Source organism: Physcomitrium patens, chromosome 9, assembly GCF_059467195.1.
Source record: "Physcomitrium patens ecotype Gransden chromosome 9, ASM5946719v1, whole genome shotgun sequence".
Taxonomy (NCBI): Eukaryota; Viridiplantae; Streptophyta; class Bryopsida; order Funariales; family Funariaceae; genus Physcomitrium; species Physcomitrium patens.
In genome coordinates, this window is record NC_143418.1 from 12,923,462 (window position 1) to 12,940,138 (window position 16,677).

At 39.5% G+C, this 16,677-nt stretch overlaps 1 protein-coding gene across 1 annotated transcript; it reads right to left on the reverse strand.

Annotated features, from left to right (window-relative positions):
• Nucleotides 1-5,202: 5,202 nt before the first annotated feature.
• Nucleotides 5,203-8,984, reverse strand: LOC112287020 (uncharacterized). The gene is made up of 3 exons (XM_024529610.3): nucleotides 7,781-8,984; nucleotides 6,820-7,028; nucleotides 5,203-6,443 (listed from the first exon to the last, which is right to left on the reverse strand). Exons 1-3 carry the CDS (start codon nucleotides 8,049-8,051, stop codon nucleotides 5,646-5,648), a joined length of 1,278 nt encoding a protein of 425 aa, XP_024385378.1. The 5' UTR covers nucleotides 8,052-8,984; the 3' UTR covers nucleotides 5,203-5,645.
• Nucleotides 8,985-16,677: the final 7,693 nt, after the last annotated feature.

Here is a 16,677-nt window from a genome sequence, read left to right on the forward strand (position 1 = left end):
CTCGGGGACCTGGAAGCGGCGGCCGGCGGGAGGAAGACATGAGGTCGGCGCGGGAACATAGGATGTGGGCCAGCAAATGCGCAACCGAATTTAGTAGTGGGTTCTTTCCCGATTGTCGCGCCGGAGGCTGGGTTGCGGGATTGCCTGCAACCCAACCCTGAGGTAGAAAAGCGGGCTTGCAGAGGTGAAGCAATAACTCTTTACTTGGGGAACCAACCAACCAACCAACCAATCTCAAATGCAAAAGCCAAGCGGGGGGCACGGCGAAAGGGCGAAAAGGACGAGAGAGGGGGAGGGCATCCCGAAGGCAACGATGCGAGGTGCCCCGACCATGTCCGCTTCTGACTCGTTCTGGAGACATGGTGCTGCAGCGTCCAACGCACTGCGGCGCTGCTCATTGGGCACCGCCCCCTCCGCAACATGGACACAACCCCAAGCAACAGTGCCAGAATCGATGGCTTTGGCGACGACACACCTGCTGCAGCAACAGCCCCTTTTCTTCTTCCTCTTCTTCGTCCCTCAAGGGTTGTTTGTTGCTTCCTTGGGTTCTGTTCAGGGTTGGAATTCCGATCAAAGTGTGTGAGTGTGTGTGGCTAGTTACGAAGGAATGTGTGTGGCCGAGTGCTGATGAATTTTCAGACCGCCATGAGTCAGCTCTCTCTCTCTCTCTCTCTCTTTCTCTCGTGTCGGTCCTCCTCTCGTCCCCTGCCTCAACTCCTCGCGACGGGCGCCGTCCACCGGAAACGCCGGTGTCCGACCGGCTGTTGGGAACGTCCGTTACGAGTCCTTTTCCGTCATTCGTGTTCCCATGTGTGTTTTCGAACGTTCTCAACCTTGTTCCCCACCTGTTCTCCTGGTATCAAGACATGGGTTTTTAGGGTGTGCTTTTTAATGTGTGGAGAGCCTATATGCAATAGGGTGTGTTATTTTCATTGTCAATTTATGTGTATGTTGGGAACGTGAAATAGTTTTTTTGTAGAATTTGAGAATGTGGACTAGTTGTAACTGTCAAGGAGTTAGCTGCATTTTAACATAATCAACTACACCAATGTATTTGGAGGTAGGGGCCATAGAAAGCAGTTGCACATGAATAAAAAAATCCTTACAACAAGATTGGAACTAAGTTTAAAAAAACGTTTAACAAGATTTGGTTAGTACTGTGTCTGTTTGGACCATTTGGATATTTTAAAATGAAAAAGTTTTTGATGATAAAATTTGCAAATATATTTGGGTTTTAAAAAAAAAATAAAACAAATAAACAAATCAACAAACAGACAAACAGACATGCTTCATTGATTGTAACAATATATATTGGAAACATACATTGAAAAGAAAAAAAAACTCAACCAAACCTTACAAGTAATTCTCTATACAGTTGGAATGAAACAAAGATGGACATCATAGCTATAAGCTATAGAAAAGTTGGCACAGTTTGACAGAATATTAAAATTCCACACATTTGGGTCATCATACATGGCTTATCTAAACCATAACAATCATAGTAATTTAAATAAATAAATTGATTTAATCTATTTTTGGATTACACAAGCATATATATATATTCTCTACTAGTTAGAACATGTTCTTATGTTGAAGTTATTTTGGAAGTGATCCAAAAACACAAAAAACAACAACAACAATAACAACAATGTACACAAAACAAAACAAAGAATGAAAGAGAATGCTTGTTTCTACCATCTCACAATGAAGTGAGTGAATGTGTATTGCAACAATATCATTGCAACAAAACATGTTTCAATCCTATTTTGATGATGATGCAATCAATGAGTCTTTATAGTGCCATTCCAAAACCATAAATAACCCAAAAAAGAAAGAAAACAAAACAACACAAAATAAAGTAAAATTGAGTCAATGCCATGTCAATGTCAAAAGAAACATATCCTTTTTTTTTGTTTTTTGAATTCCACATAGATTTGACACCAATGGGTGAGCTAAAGAAATCCCATCATTTTATCATGATTTGTAATAGCAATATGCCTTGTGATTGTGCCCCTTTGCCTTGATCTTTGTGAGGTCTCCCAAATGGGTTTCAATTAGTAGATGGCACCATCCAATTGCCCCATGGTTTAATAGCATCCACATCCCCTATGCCCTTCTCCAAAGACCCAACAAAGGCTAAGAGGCTGGGGTCAATGGAGTCGTCGCTGGTTCAGAATTTAAGCTTATCCAACCCACAAAAAAGCCAGTCTTACGCTGCTGAGGTGTGAACGACCCTCCCGTGGTGTCTGGAAGACGTGGACTGCCAAGTCAGCGGCGCTCTCATCGCAGCTGCGTGCCAGTTCAGCAGCTCCAGTGCCAGCTAGGACAGCAATACCTCCTCCATAGTTCTAACAGGTCAGCCGTACGAAAAGGATAAAAGTGAAAAAGGATACGAGGCGTGGAGGCCAGCTAAACTGACAGATGGTCACGTTTTATTGGATATGTCCCATGCACTCAACTACGAGAAAGTAAAAGGAGGATGGCCTATTAAATAAATTAAGGGGGGAAGAAAGAAAGGGAAATAGAGAAAGAAAAAGAAAAGGAAGGGTTGAAATTCCTGCATACTTTGAGGCCGGGGGGGGATCGTGGCCGTCAAAACTGGACCCTCACAAGATAGTCTTGTGCTCTTCGATTCCTAAATCTTCTGCTTCCACCACAATATCCCTGTTGGTAGGATATCTGGATAATTTGGAGTTTATTTATTTATTTAAATAATTTTGTTCAGATTTTTCTCGACATTCAGACCAAATGGCTAAAACTCTAGAAAATTTTGCATTTTTTCACCCAATTGTGAAGCCATCCAGTTTTATCACAGAAAATCATGCCTTAAACACAATAACCTGTTACCCAATGTAGGTAGGTTTATATCTTGTCCAGGCATGGTATATATATATATATATATATATAAAGAGAATATTAAATAGACCCAACTTTGCTCTAACTGCCATGTATCACGTCATATGTTCCTGACCAACCCCTAAATTTTGTATTATTGGAGTTTTTTTTCCTTGTTCACAATTGTATTTCTAGTGTATGTCTAATGTTTGTTTGTTTGTGTGTTTGTTTGTTTTGTTTTTGTTTTGTTTTGTTTTGTTTTTTTTTTGTGTGTGACTTAATTGAGGAGAATGAAATGTTGAAATGGAGTGAATGGACGAAATGGTCAAATCAGAATACGTGACAGTAAGAACAAAAATAGGTCAATTTAAAATTTATCTAGATCAGTTTAATATTCCCACATAAATATATATATATATATATATATATATATTTGCACATGTGTGTATATGTATAATTAGATACTTTAGCAAAGATAGTGCAGTGAGTTGATTGTAATAATGCAGGGGCTATATGCATTGGGGGGGGGGTGTCATTTATCAAGGCACTGTAGGCAAACATGGGAAATTGTAAACTAGGGTTTGTCACTGCCCTCAACTATTCTTTGATAAATTATAAAGATTCATGAACAGTTTTCTTTCTACTGTATATAAGTAACATATCAGGTCATGGAACCAACCTTAAACAAAACCTTGAACTGTTTTTATTCGACTTCTTGTAACAATAAAGGTGATTGGGTGTGCTCCAGATCTGCCCCCATTTGAGCCCCAACATGGAGACCAAATTTGCAACATGGGTACATGCAGCTGAGAAAACATGAAGCTGTTTGAACCATGTCCCCATTGAATGTGCCAATTCAGGCTGGTAATTGTTGCACTGTGCTATGCTTTACTAAGCATGATGATGGTTTCTATAAGTTTGTAAAGAGTTTCATCCAAGGGCTCTTATTAGATTGTGTTAAACTTCTGGCAATTTTTTTTTTTTTTTCATGTAAATAGCTTCTTACAAGTGTTGACACAAGATACTCAAAGCTTTTGCTTTTTTTTTTCATTTAATAGTGGATTGCGGATTCAACATGCTCCAACATACAGTGAATACTGCGGTGTATCTTCCCGAGATTCAGAGTCACCCAAATGCGGGGATCCTCACAGAAAATTTTGTTCTAGATCCTTCGATCAGTGCTTGTGAGGAATAATTTCTGACCAGAATTACTTAAAAAGAGTAGAAGCAGGTGGGCACCCATAATTGCTTCCCGACTGCACAGTACCTGATTCAAATAACTAAAAGATTGGCTCAGTTTTTTACGGTTCCCTGGACAGAATTGTTGAGAGACTCTTAAAAGAGCTATTAGTTCAAATTTCACAATCACCCTTGATGAAGCTCCGGGTGGTGGTTTGAAGGCATGGTTAACGAAGATGGTGGAAGAGTGGCTTAGGATCGGCATGTTAAACCTGAGATAGTAACAATGAATGCAGGCAACTCATACGCAATGCACACCACGCTTGAAAGGAAGCTTGTGAAGGTAGAGGAAGCATCGCTAATCTTCAAACATGTGGTCACTACAGGATACGCTCGGCAACTGGATTTGACTGTAGGGAAGAGTGACAGGTTCTAATCGTGCACTTTTCAATTCCAAACGTGAGCAGGTAACGCTCCCTAGAGCAAATGCAAACTGGTGACAAGTTATTTTAAAAAAAAAAAATACAAAATATAAACAAATGAAGTTGTGGACAGCAAATCACACACGCTTAAAAGAAGGACATCTCCATGATCCTCAGCAATTTCTCTGCACGAACCAATCATGCAATGTCAGACGAAACAAGTCCTGCACACTCAACCTGAATATTGTATTGCCTGGTACCAAGTTTCGCTGCCCACGGTCAGTAGATACCCTGCAAAACGTTGCTGCTCGTGGTGTAAGCGGTGTCTGTCGTGCACACAACCTGTACATAGAAAACCAAAGAGAGATTGCCCCTGCAGACATGCACAGACGATGACTCCGGGCGCAGGAGTTCCAAGGACAGCAGTGTGAGAGTGATCGAGTGAATGTGTGTGTGCGTTCGTCCCCATCCGAATCGGAGAGTTACCTCGTGCATAAACTCACAGAAATACCAATGAAACTGTAAACTGAAGGGACAGCCTAGACAATAAGCCAGATGATGTGCCATTAAAGACAGATGACTACATGATTTTGGACTAATACACCTCAAAAGTGGTATTATATACCAACGTGAAAGACAACCCCATAATATCACAGCGAATGATGCCCATCCCATCAACTACTTCAGAACTGTTCAAAAACAGAACGTCGAACAAGCACTGCCCGAGATGCAAATTCACCATAAACAAACATGGCGACTCAGAATAAAAGGCCAAACACGTGCATACTTTACTGACACGAACTTCACTTTGCTTTGCGTATACAGAGAACGGGAAACATCCGAAACTACTGAGTGTTGATTCAAGTCGTACTCAAGTCCTGATTAGATTCAAGATCCACAAACGGCAATCCCACGTAACTCGCTCAATTCAGCAGCTCCCTCATCTTCCTCCTCGTTGTCGACGCATCGTCGCAAATTTACAGCTGCTGTGGTCTTCTCTCTGCTCTGGCGCACCAATAAATGTAGCTATGTACATAAAGAATTTATCTCTGCAGCGACCCCTCTATCATGCCACTTCTGCTGCTGCTTCTTTTCCTTCTTCCGTTCATGGCTCTCCTTCCTATGCACCGGAGTTGCCCTGCCACCTACTCTACACCTCCTACGCTCTTCTTCCTACTCTCTCTCTCTCCCTCCCTCCCTCTGCCCGCTTCACACCACGCTGATCGCATTCACTCCCTGCTGTATGCTGTTCGCATCGAACGACGAGCTCACGTGGAACGCCGACGAATGCCTCGACGGTGCCTCCAGCAGTTTTGCCGTCAGCTGCGAAGGCTCCGCACGCGACGGTCCCAAGCTCAGCTCAGCGATGTCCCGACCATCCTCTTTCTCCTCCTCCTCTTCCATCTTCGCTGGTGCTGAGCTCACCGCGGCCACCTTCGCTGTCGGTCTCACGATGTTGCACTGCGGCGGTGACGGACCCATCGGCCTGCCCTGCCCCAGCCCTGCCCACCAGCTGAACGAGAACGGTATGCTTCCAGCCCCCGACGCTCCACCGACGCGCACGCCCGGGTCTCCCGCGCATGATGCCACTGCCACTGGCACGGCCGGGCCGCCTCTGTCCATGGCGCTCCTGGAGGAGCTGCTCTCCATGTTGTAGCTGCTGCTCATCCCCCGCGCGACTGGTCTCTCCAGCCCACTTCTGGACGAGCTCTTGGCATCGAACCCCATCATCCCCACCACCTCCGTCGTCATCCCCTCTGCACCCGCTGCTCCTCTTCCTCCTCTGCTGCTTCCCACCGCCATCAACGGCAACGCCATGGGCAGGCTTGCATGCTTGGGCACCGAGTGAGGCCGAACTGGCAGCCTGTATCCCTGCATCGACGACGCCTTGTACAGCACCCCTGCTGCAGTGTAGAGGGAGCTGTGACCCAGGCTCAACTGCGGGAGAGGGGTGGCGTGCTCCTCATCAGCGATGGACGTGGACTCTTCGGCAATCGAAGGAACACCCTGCATCATACCAGAGAATCAACTTAGACATAAAACGTAAGAGAAATGGCTAGCGCTAAGTAATATAATCGGACTTGTACAAACATGGATATATCGCAGGCATTGTTTTCTTAACAATGCTGCAGCATCAAATGAAGATGCATATACCATTCCAGTCAAAATTAGATATTCTACTGATCCACAGTCTTCCGCTCAGTTTCGTGAGATGCTCTGTCCCTAGAATACTATCAAGCGTCTCTTCATGTGTGGACCCTGTATCCGTCTGATCTATGGCCTTTCTAAGACCCATATTTCAGTTAGTTGCTGTTCGGTTGCTATCAGTATTGCAAACATTACTGACACGTGGAAATGCTGCAGAGATATGGTAGACACTTGCCGATTCAGAAACTATGTCAAAAAGGCTGGATCGTCTCTTTCTCTTGTTCAAGTTACTCTGTCTGATGAAATACTTCTGAGCATGACTTGCAACCTGCGTCGGTGTCCGGGTATGCACATAATTCCTCGAAATACCTCTCCAATCACCTTTTCCGAGCTTTTGCAATCCCAGCAAGAATAGACGGTGCTCATCTTCTGTCCACGGCACACCTGTAACAGTAACAAATGGGCCATAAGATCAATGTGCAAAGAGGGGAGCATATGCGTGAATGTCAATTCTCCGAAAACTTGCATTCAGTGATACTGGAGAGTTGCCAGCCTTCTGAATAATGTTCCAATTAGGATGTGTGTTCAGCAACTCGTCAAAGCTCAACAAAAACCCTTCGAACGTAGACCAGCCAATACTCTTACTGAAAGAAGAATATCTTGTTATCTACGTCCATTGAGTATGTAGCTTGAAAAAACCAATCTAACAGCAACACAATCTGACCACTTACTAAACACCGGTAGAATAATTACGAAGTAGGCACAAAACTAGGATGCTTATTCAAGGTACTGACAAAATACACAAATCGTCAACGTAATCTTTCAATTCTGGTCACTGTAACATTCCGATGTTTCGGTGGTCTCACATCTCCATATGTTGGAAAGAATGTATGGACAAAACATCCTACACACTCAGACTCGAAAATTCTGCTAAAAAGTCCAGAGTCCAACCTCATAACTGTTCTTCAGCTTTAATGCACAGTATGATTCATTGCAGATACTACCTCCACTGAAGAAATCCCTACTGTATCGGTCCCAATTCTAGAGCAGAATGCACTAGACACAGTTTTTGTTTAATATTCAATCGTTTTCTTTAGGTGTTTTGACCGACATGCTGCTTTCCAAAAGTAAAGAAAAAAGAAGACACAATGCACGCCTCAGCATTTACAAAGCCCAGCTGCGTAATCGAATCGTACCTTTCTTGCGCTCTCGAGCGTTGTTCGACGTCTGCACCAGACCATCCGACACATACCCGTCGGGAGCCGCTCCGGACTCCCACTGCTCTGGAGGCGACGCCGGGTTGTGCACGTTCGAGTAGTGGCTCAAATTGTTCATGCTCACACTCTTCCGCATGTTCGTGCTGCTCACGCTGTCCGTCAGCCGCACCCCGAACAGCCGCACCCCTCGTTCGGGACACGTCCGGCTGTTGTGGCCATTGAGGCCGCAGTGCGAGCACCGCCTGCTCATGTCGTTATGCTCCAGGGTTGCCAGGTTGACGACCTTGGAATACCACTCTCCAAGAAAAAAGAAAAAAAAAGGAGAGGATGGAACCAAAATATTAAGGCTGCCAAACACGAAGGTTCGATGGAGAAAACAGGATGCCAACAAGGGAAATCCTTTCGAATTTTCGATTGACAGTGCGGGCAACTTCACAAGGAGAAATGTGCTGGTCGAATAAGAACAGAAATTCCAGCCTCAACTAATGCTACATGTCAATAGTTATACACTTACGCTTTTAAAGACCAATCTTTCCACCGGGTTCGCCAAAATCTGCTGACTACTTCACCGTAGCTGGTAACCAATCAACGGCCAAGCATCGACAAGCCTACGGATCCATGCACCCCCAGTGCTGCTCGCACAAAACCTCCGCCAACTACTGAGGAAATCAAATGCCGGGACAGCGCAGAACACGACAGGATCAAGACAATTGCGGAATCGCTGACTTCCCCACTGCTCTTGAGACCACCAATTTCACGATGTATCTTCGCGGATGATCCAGTGCGCAAAACCAAGTCAATTGCGCAGAGCCGCACACATTCCCAAATTCAAACCCAACACGAAAACAGACTTCCCGCACGGAGCCTCGGAGCAAAAGCCATATCCAGCGCTGTATCTCGCGCTGGCTCAGCCCTCTAAACCTCTCGTCGTCGTCTCCTCGCGATGATCAGTCCTCCTTGTCATTCCACAGCGCCTCTCTGAATGCAGGCCGCAAATACGGAGTCCTCCTCTCTGCGAGTGCTTTCGACACCACTCAAGGGGAGCTTCAAAATCGGAAATTTCGGGCGTCACTCGACCGATTTTCCTGCAATTTGGGCTCAACCCAACAGTCTCCAGCACTCACTCGTAGGCTTCTTCTTCTGCTGCCCCTCCGCCTCCGTCACGTCGCGAAGCCACCTTGCATCATCGAAGGGGAAAAAGCTGCTGTGGGCTTCTCACACTTATGCTTCATGCCTTGGACTGCGGCCCCTGCCTGGCCCTCCTCCTCATTCGTTCGCTGTGGGTTTCATTTATGGATGATAGCATTCGTCAGTTTGGATCGTGGAGGAGCTTCCACGCTGCGATCCACTCCCAGGTCTTGCCTACCTTGCTGGAGCACTTTATTAATATTTATTTTAATTAAATATTAACTATTATTATTAATTTATTTTATAAATCCATTCATATATCCATTCATATATATATATATATATATATATATTGGTAGTGTTCATGTAAATTCTCAAGTTATAAAACAATTCTTCTTGTTTAAAGAATAATTCATGATCAGGCTTTTGAAGAGCATAAGCAGTTTCTGGAAATTGAATATTTGATGTGCAATTTATTAATTTATTTGTTAATTGTAAATTTTTAAATCTTCTTATTATGAATATGATTTGTTACAATTCAAGTCAGTTATGGAGTCTACCATCTTTTGATATTTTTGTATGACTTTTTGTATTTGTGTTTTTGTGTTTTTTATTATTATTATTATTATTATTTTAAATTTATTTTTATAAAAACGTGTGAGAGTTTAGTTAACATGTATTACATCCTATTCAATAAAAATAACTTTGAAGTTACCAACACATAACATTAGCAAGGTTATTCACAAAGAGAGTATGGAATAAGATATCTTTTAGTTCCAATATCCATTATTTATAGATAGTGGCTGCTGCCCTAATAGACAAATTCCATTCTTTGATGAATATATCCATCCAACATTCTACCAAGATTATCCATAGATATACAAATATACTTTTAGTATATTCTCTATATTCTTAAAAGCTTTTGTCCATTCATCTACCTCATCTCTTGGCTTTTTATATATCAAGAGAAATAGCAACTTATCTAAGATAATATCTTCTGTAATATAATTTATTCTACTTTTATTTTTACTTACTTTTACTTTTACTCACTTACTTTGATACATCCCACAAAATGTCACATTAGAAGTGGTGCAAAGAAGGATTAAAATTTCATTATTTTACTTCTTTTTAATTCCAATTTTACACAATGCATTTATTAAAATTTATTTCAATGAGATTGAAAACTTTGTGGCTAAATTTCTATTTTAGAAACTTTGCCGGAGTGCATGTATTTTGTTTGTATGTTGGAGCAAGTATCTACACACATGGTATTTTAATCATTGTGATTATTTGGTTCTACAAATTTCTATAAAAAGCATATATGTGAAACATTATGTTGTACTTTTTCTTTCTTTTATGTAATCAGTCAAACCATTAAATCCAAATTTATGTATAATTCAAATTTACGTATCATGTTACTAATTGGAAAAAACTCGCTTGAAACAAACAATAATGGACATGGGGTTTTATTTTTCCAATTTATTTTTTATTATATATTAGCAGAAACTCATGCCCTTGGGTATGGAAAAACTGTTTGCAAATAATAAACCAAAGGTCTTTTGCAAGTTATGTCAAGCATTTTGTTGGTTAACATTTTCTTAAATTTTGGCTTATGAGAAGGCTTCTTTGTTTTAACTTAAGCTTCCTTATTATATAGATATAAATACATGTGTGTGTGAAAAGAAAAGATGGATTCTACAATGTACATGCATAAGATCATGATATTCATACATTATTATTGGGAAGAGTTATTTTTTCATTTGATGGCATGGCATAAATGAATTTCATAAATCTCAAGTTAGAAAAAGAGATGTCACAAAACAAACCACTCATGCACAGTATATTTTATCAATGCAAGTTTCTTTTAATTTTAATTGGTGCAGCACACCCAATCAACAAAGATTATCAACTCACATTGTTTACTATTTCACATCCTCGGGTTTCTTTCAATAATTAATACGAAAAAAATCCAATCTCTATTCTCCATTGTGTGGTCTGGATCCCAAGCACTCTCTTACCATTTATATATTTTTATTCGATGTTTTATTCTTTAATAATTATGTGTGCCCGTAGGAATTCAAAATTAATGCTCCAGAATCTCATCTTGGCAACCCCAGCTGAATGACTTTGTTTGGTTTTGAAGGGGAGATACGACATCAAAGCATGCAAATAACACAATGCATGCATTCAATACAAAGTCAACTTTGGACTGCAAATAGCTTTCCCATGGACTGAAGAGTTGGGGACATCCAACATTGCAGATAAATTAATGGATGAGCTAATTGATGGATGAATATTCGGTGGCTGATGGATGGATGGATGAAGAGCTCAAAAGTGTTCCTGATATTTGGAACTGGGCAACAAAGAGAAAGGCAATGCTTTAATGACCACTGCACATGAGGATTGCTTTTATTCCACTGAATGCATTTATGTGGATGAGTGGATTTAGTATAACAGAAGACACATTGAAACTGAAAACATATGAATTGTGGTTTTTGGGTAATTAAAAATACAACACGAAAAGAATGCCTATACATTGTCAGTGCTATCTTTTTTAATATAAATTTGGTGCTATGATATTTGGTTTGTTGATCACTTAGTTCTGCTGTTTTATCCACAACTTGGGTAAAGCTGATAGCATAAGAGTAAGTGTCTTCTTTTATCAATTTGAAGCTCAAAACCATTCAGATTGTTTAAATGTTTACTACAAATTTGTGCATTTATCACATTTAACACATAAAAGATTGTTTTGATATTTGTTTTGCTGAGTATACTTTTTATTTGCAATCAATCTTACTATTTGGATCATAAAATATGAGAGTGACATCTGAAAAGTACACACATGCATACAAGCATACAAACTTTTCCAAAATAATTCCTTGTTTTCTACTTTCACATGCAAATTTCAGCATATATTGAAGTAAAGCATTAGTGCCTATTTATTATTTATTAATTGTTATTTATTTAACCTTCTAATTGTTATTATTGTTAGGTTCCCAAAAGCACATTGTAATGTTGTCAATCTTTGAGCTTCTGGCAATAAAACGAGAATAATAATAATAATAAATAAATAAATAAATAAAAACATGTTGATCAGTTAGGGTATATTTAAGAATCACAACATCAAATTCACACACATCTTGTTCTCATGTCTCAATACTTTTGAGATTGTGCATACATACAAACAATAAGCATGACATGGTACAGCATTGCAAGATCAAGGTCTGCTGGGCACACACACTCTTTGGAAGTTTGAAAGGGGCTATGACCAAATATTTTTCTAGTCCATTGCAGATTGTGATGTATCACACACAGGACATAATTAGGGACCAAGATTAGTATACCTAATTTGGAACATCACCAAACTTTCCAAATGAAACACTGGGTCAGGCAATCCAGTTTGTTAACCCTTGTTTGACCCACTGCCAAACATACAGTAAAGCTGATATGCTGCAATCAGAGCCTGAAGAACCAAAATCTGGGTGTTATAATAATCCTCTAACTTATTGTCCATCCCACAAAATAAGTGACACAGTTAATACTTTACACAGAAAGTGAAACAAATATCTCAGTGAAAAGTGAAAGGCACGAAGGCGAATACGAAAGCACAGCTTTGTCCAAGCTGTCAGTGATTCTCAACTCCAGGTGGGGAATGCTGACAGATCTCAAGCCAATAATAGAAAACGCCAGAATTCTTTTTAGTTACAGATAGAGTCAGAACCACATAATCCAGTCTGCAAAAAGCCGAGGGAATGACTTCCATCTTTGCTATTCATTCATCTACAGACGCGCAAAGCCGCGCGTAGACGCTGCCGCGAGGGAGCATCCATCTTCCCATCTTCCCATCCACAAAATTATGAGACGCGAGTCAACACGTGGGTGCTGACGGTGAGTGGTAACTTGGCATGATCCGATTCGCAAAACTTTCGGGGTCCAGCTCTGACCTTTAACGAAGTCCTTGCCTTTTTCAACGGGGGGCTGGGAAATGGTGTGCGTGTCTCTCTTTAAGAACTGGATTTCATCCATGCGGATGGGAAACATGCATCGGCGCTTGGCCATGCAGCAGCGGAGATGGAATCGTCGCCCTTGACCAGAGCTCCCACCGACCTAATGGGAAGAAAGTAGGCAGCAACGATGGGGATGGGTTCCGGGGTGGGATGTGGGGATGGCATCTTCCTCACTGACTAAATGGGCCATGGGTAACTCTAATTAGTATGGGGAGTCTTTAATTAGTCTTAGGAGGTAGTTGGGGGGCCTATGGGGTGTGGGAGGGGTGGGTGTGTTTGAAGCAGAGGGATGTGGATGTGTTGGATTTCTCAATCAACGTAATGGATGAATAACTGTAGAAATGGATGACAATGTGAGGGGGAATGTTGGAGGGATGTTTTTTCATTATTTATTAAATACTTGGTTTTTGTCTACAAGGGCCATCTGGACCGTCCCATGACGTTGTTGGGCGGGGCACTGGCGCTGTCAGAACTCCGCGTCATTTGCTGTATGTTCCCCTTTGTTTTCTAATGGGCTTCAGACTCCTCCGTGAAGGGGATGGCCGACAGTAGATGAATGAAGTGGACGGGGGCTTATTGATGGGTGGATGGATGGAGGAATGAGTGCATGAGTGACGTGGGGGTTTGAGAGGCCCTTGCGGGGAACCAACCTGCTCACAAACTCTGCCACGTCGCTGAGACTGACTCTTGAAGAGCCAATTATTCCATGAGGTACAATTGTTTTTTTTTTGCGGGGTTACTAATTCTAACTTCAGATTTGGCTCATAGTTCATGCACAATATTCACAATCTTGAATGGGATGGATTATTCATTCACGTTATTATTATAATTATTGTTATTATTAAATCTTACTGAATTTCTATTAATCTTAACAAAACCAAAACAAAACCATAGTTTAATTTGATTTCTTTTTTAAAATATATTATTTATTCACGTTATTATTATTATTAAAAAAATGCTTTGAAAGTGGTTGAATTTATCCGATTATTTTGCCAGTTTCTATTCGAAAATGTCAAGAATTATCAAAGACAACATCTTTGTAGTATGTTCATGCTAAAGTGTGGTGCTATCAATGTAAAAGGTGTAAATTATTTATGTTTCAAATTTGTGGGTGCATAAGGGATTTTTTTTTTTAAATCGATTTTTTATAATTTTAATGATTATTTTTTCATCCTTTGAATTGTTCTTAACAAATATAACTTTGATAGGATTGTTTGATTTCACAAAATTTCAGTACATTTATAGGGCACTGTTCTAATTATATAGATCGTGTTTAGCATCATCAAATTTCAATCAATATTATTTGCTGTATCTAGGACAAAATTCGCACTGAAGATTGAAGTAAATTAAATCAAATACGCACTGCCCCTATTCTAAGCATTTTCTATTGTGTTTTTCAAAGCATGTAAATTAAGTTTGTACTGCATTTCCAAGATAAAATAATCGAGGTCGATGTTTTTAAAATGAAATAAAACTACTGGAACATGGGAAACATAAAATAAAATAAAATAAAATAAAAAAGAAGAAAAAGTGTACCTTATTTTCTAGAGAATCAGTGAAACGAAACATTATTTAAGTAAACCAAAAGGATGTGATGAACATGTTTGAGGGAATCACATCACATCACTATATTATTATTATCCAAATTTCATGGTTTTTTGTTGCTTAAACTAGATAAAGTATCTCATGATCACTGTTATTTTAGATAAATAGTGCAAAGATTTATGCATGATACAATTTTAAGAAATTTGGTTTCGGAATGGCTATATTTATTTTGATTTTATTTTGAATTTCAATAGATATTCAGTACTTGATTATGGATTATAACTCAAATAATAATAATAGTTAATAAAGAATTTCCCACATTACAAGTTTTGTTTTGCCTAGTTTATTTTATGTCTTTTATTCTAAAAAATTAACTTAACTATTTTCCAAAAAAACAGTTTGTATTTAAATTTGATATGTTGATCTCATGCTGATTATACTAAATATGTATTTATTGAAACTAATATTGTACTTTATTGGGCTTAGTTGTTTTTTTTAGAGACAGTCTTAATTACAGATAATAAATGTAACAATGGGAAAAGAAAATAAAAATATCAAAGTTATGAGTGTATGAATATATGTGTGTATATATATATATATATATATACACATATATATATATATATATATATATATACACACACACATGAGAGTGCAAAAAAATAAAAGGTCCTTAAAATTTAATAAACCACTGTAAATTGTTGTGTTACATTTTATAACTGTAATGCGCTACATTATTAATATTGAATAGATATGTTTTAAATCGATATAAAATTCTTGCCCAATAATTTTGATAGAATTCTACAGAACATCTCATAGTTCTTTTTAAATGTAATTATAGTAGATAAGCATGAACCTCTTTGTGAAAGGGTCTCTTATTTTAGTCGTTACATTTTATTCCACAGCAATCATGTTGGTATCATCGCAGCTTAATTCAATTCAAGACATACTTTATTCAACCTCAAAGAATAATAGGAATAAATGTGTGGATGGTTATGAATAGTGGTTATATTTACCAATGTTATAAAATTTCTATTCACACAATCAAAAATGTGGTCCAAGATGTTATTGAATTACAAGAGAATGACTAATGGCAGCAAAAAGGATTGCAATTTACATGAAAGGTATATTTACTTTGAATCTCAAATGTGAATTATCCACCTTGTTCAGTAGACACTAACACACATGCACATGTACTATTGCCACACAAATAATAATAATCATAATAATAATAAGAGCATACGAGGTAAATAACGAGCACAATAAAATCTAACATGGGGCACTATTTTATTTTATTTCCAAACTTTACTGAAACTATGATCTTGTCATAGTGATGCCATTTCATGCTCATTGACTGACGAGGTTTGTCCTCATGGTTTTCTATTTAAAAACTTCGCTTCCAGATGAAGCTTTTGTGGATCTTCCAGGGCCCTAGTTTCAGGGTTTCATCAGGAATAGAAAGGAAAGCTTTCAAAGTTGGGCTTTTCTGCAAAAAATAAAAACGAGACTTCATAATTATACAATGTCAGTTTGGTGGAATCTGCGATGGGATTGAATGGAATGACAGAGGAAAATGGCAGCTCTGCTATTGGTCCATCTTTTTGGAGAGAATCGAGGCTTTGGAACATGGCACCTTGTTACTTGATAAGACTAGACTAGGAGCATGATCACCAATGATCAACACATTTTTATTATTATATTAACAATATCTCTCAATTAAAATAATGTTATTTATTGCGTTCACATCCGTACACTCAGGGGTGAGAAAATTGTTGTTTGGGCCAGGCTTTACATGCTTATGGCAGGCTGTTCAATGAGTTGTGTTAACCTGTCAAGCCTTTTGCCCCCGAATTTTGTGAAAAAGGATTCTGGGAAAATGCAAATGCTGGTGCCCATGAACTGATAACTGCCAGATTTCTATTGAGGCATTCTAGAGTGAGCTGGCGTTCCTTCTTTCTTACGCTCAACTATGACCCCTCATGTTATTTTGGAACTACAGAAAAAGAGGAATTTGGTGTAAAATTGACGAAGATGGGTTGTTGAGTAAGACAAAAAGAACAACAACTAAAACTTGTACTGTTCACGAAAAATGTGGATAAAAAATGTCAGGTTGTGATTGAAGAGTGTAGACAAATCCATATTCATTTTCAAATAAAATTACCAAAATGGATGCGTAGTTGTTCTTGTGTGGTCATA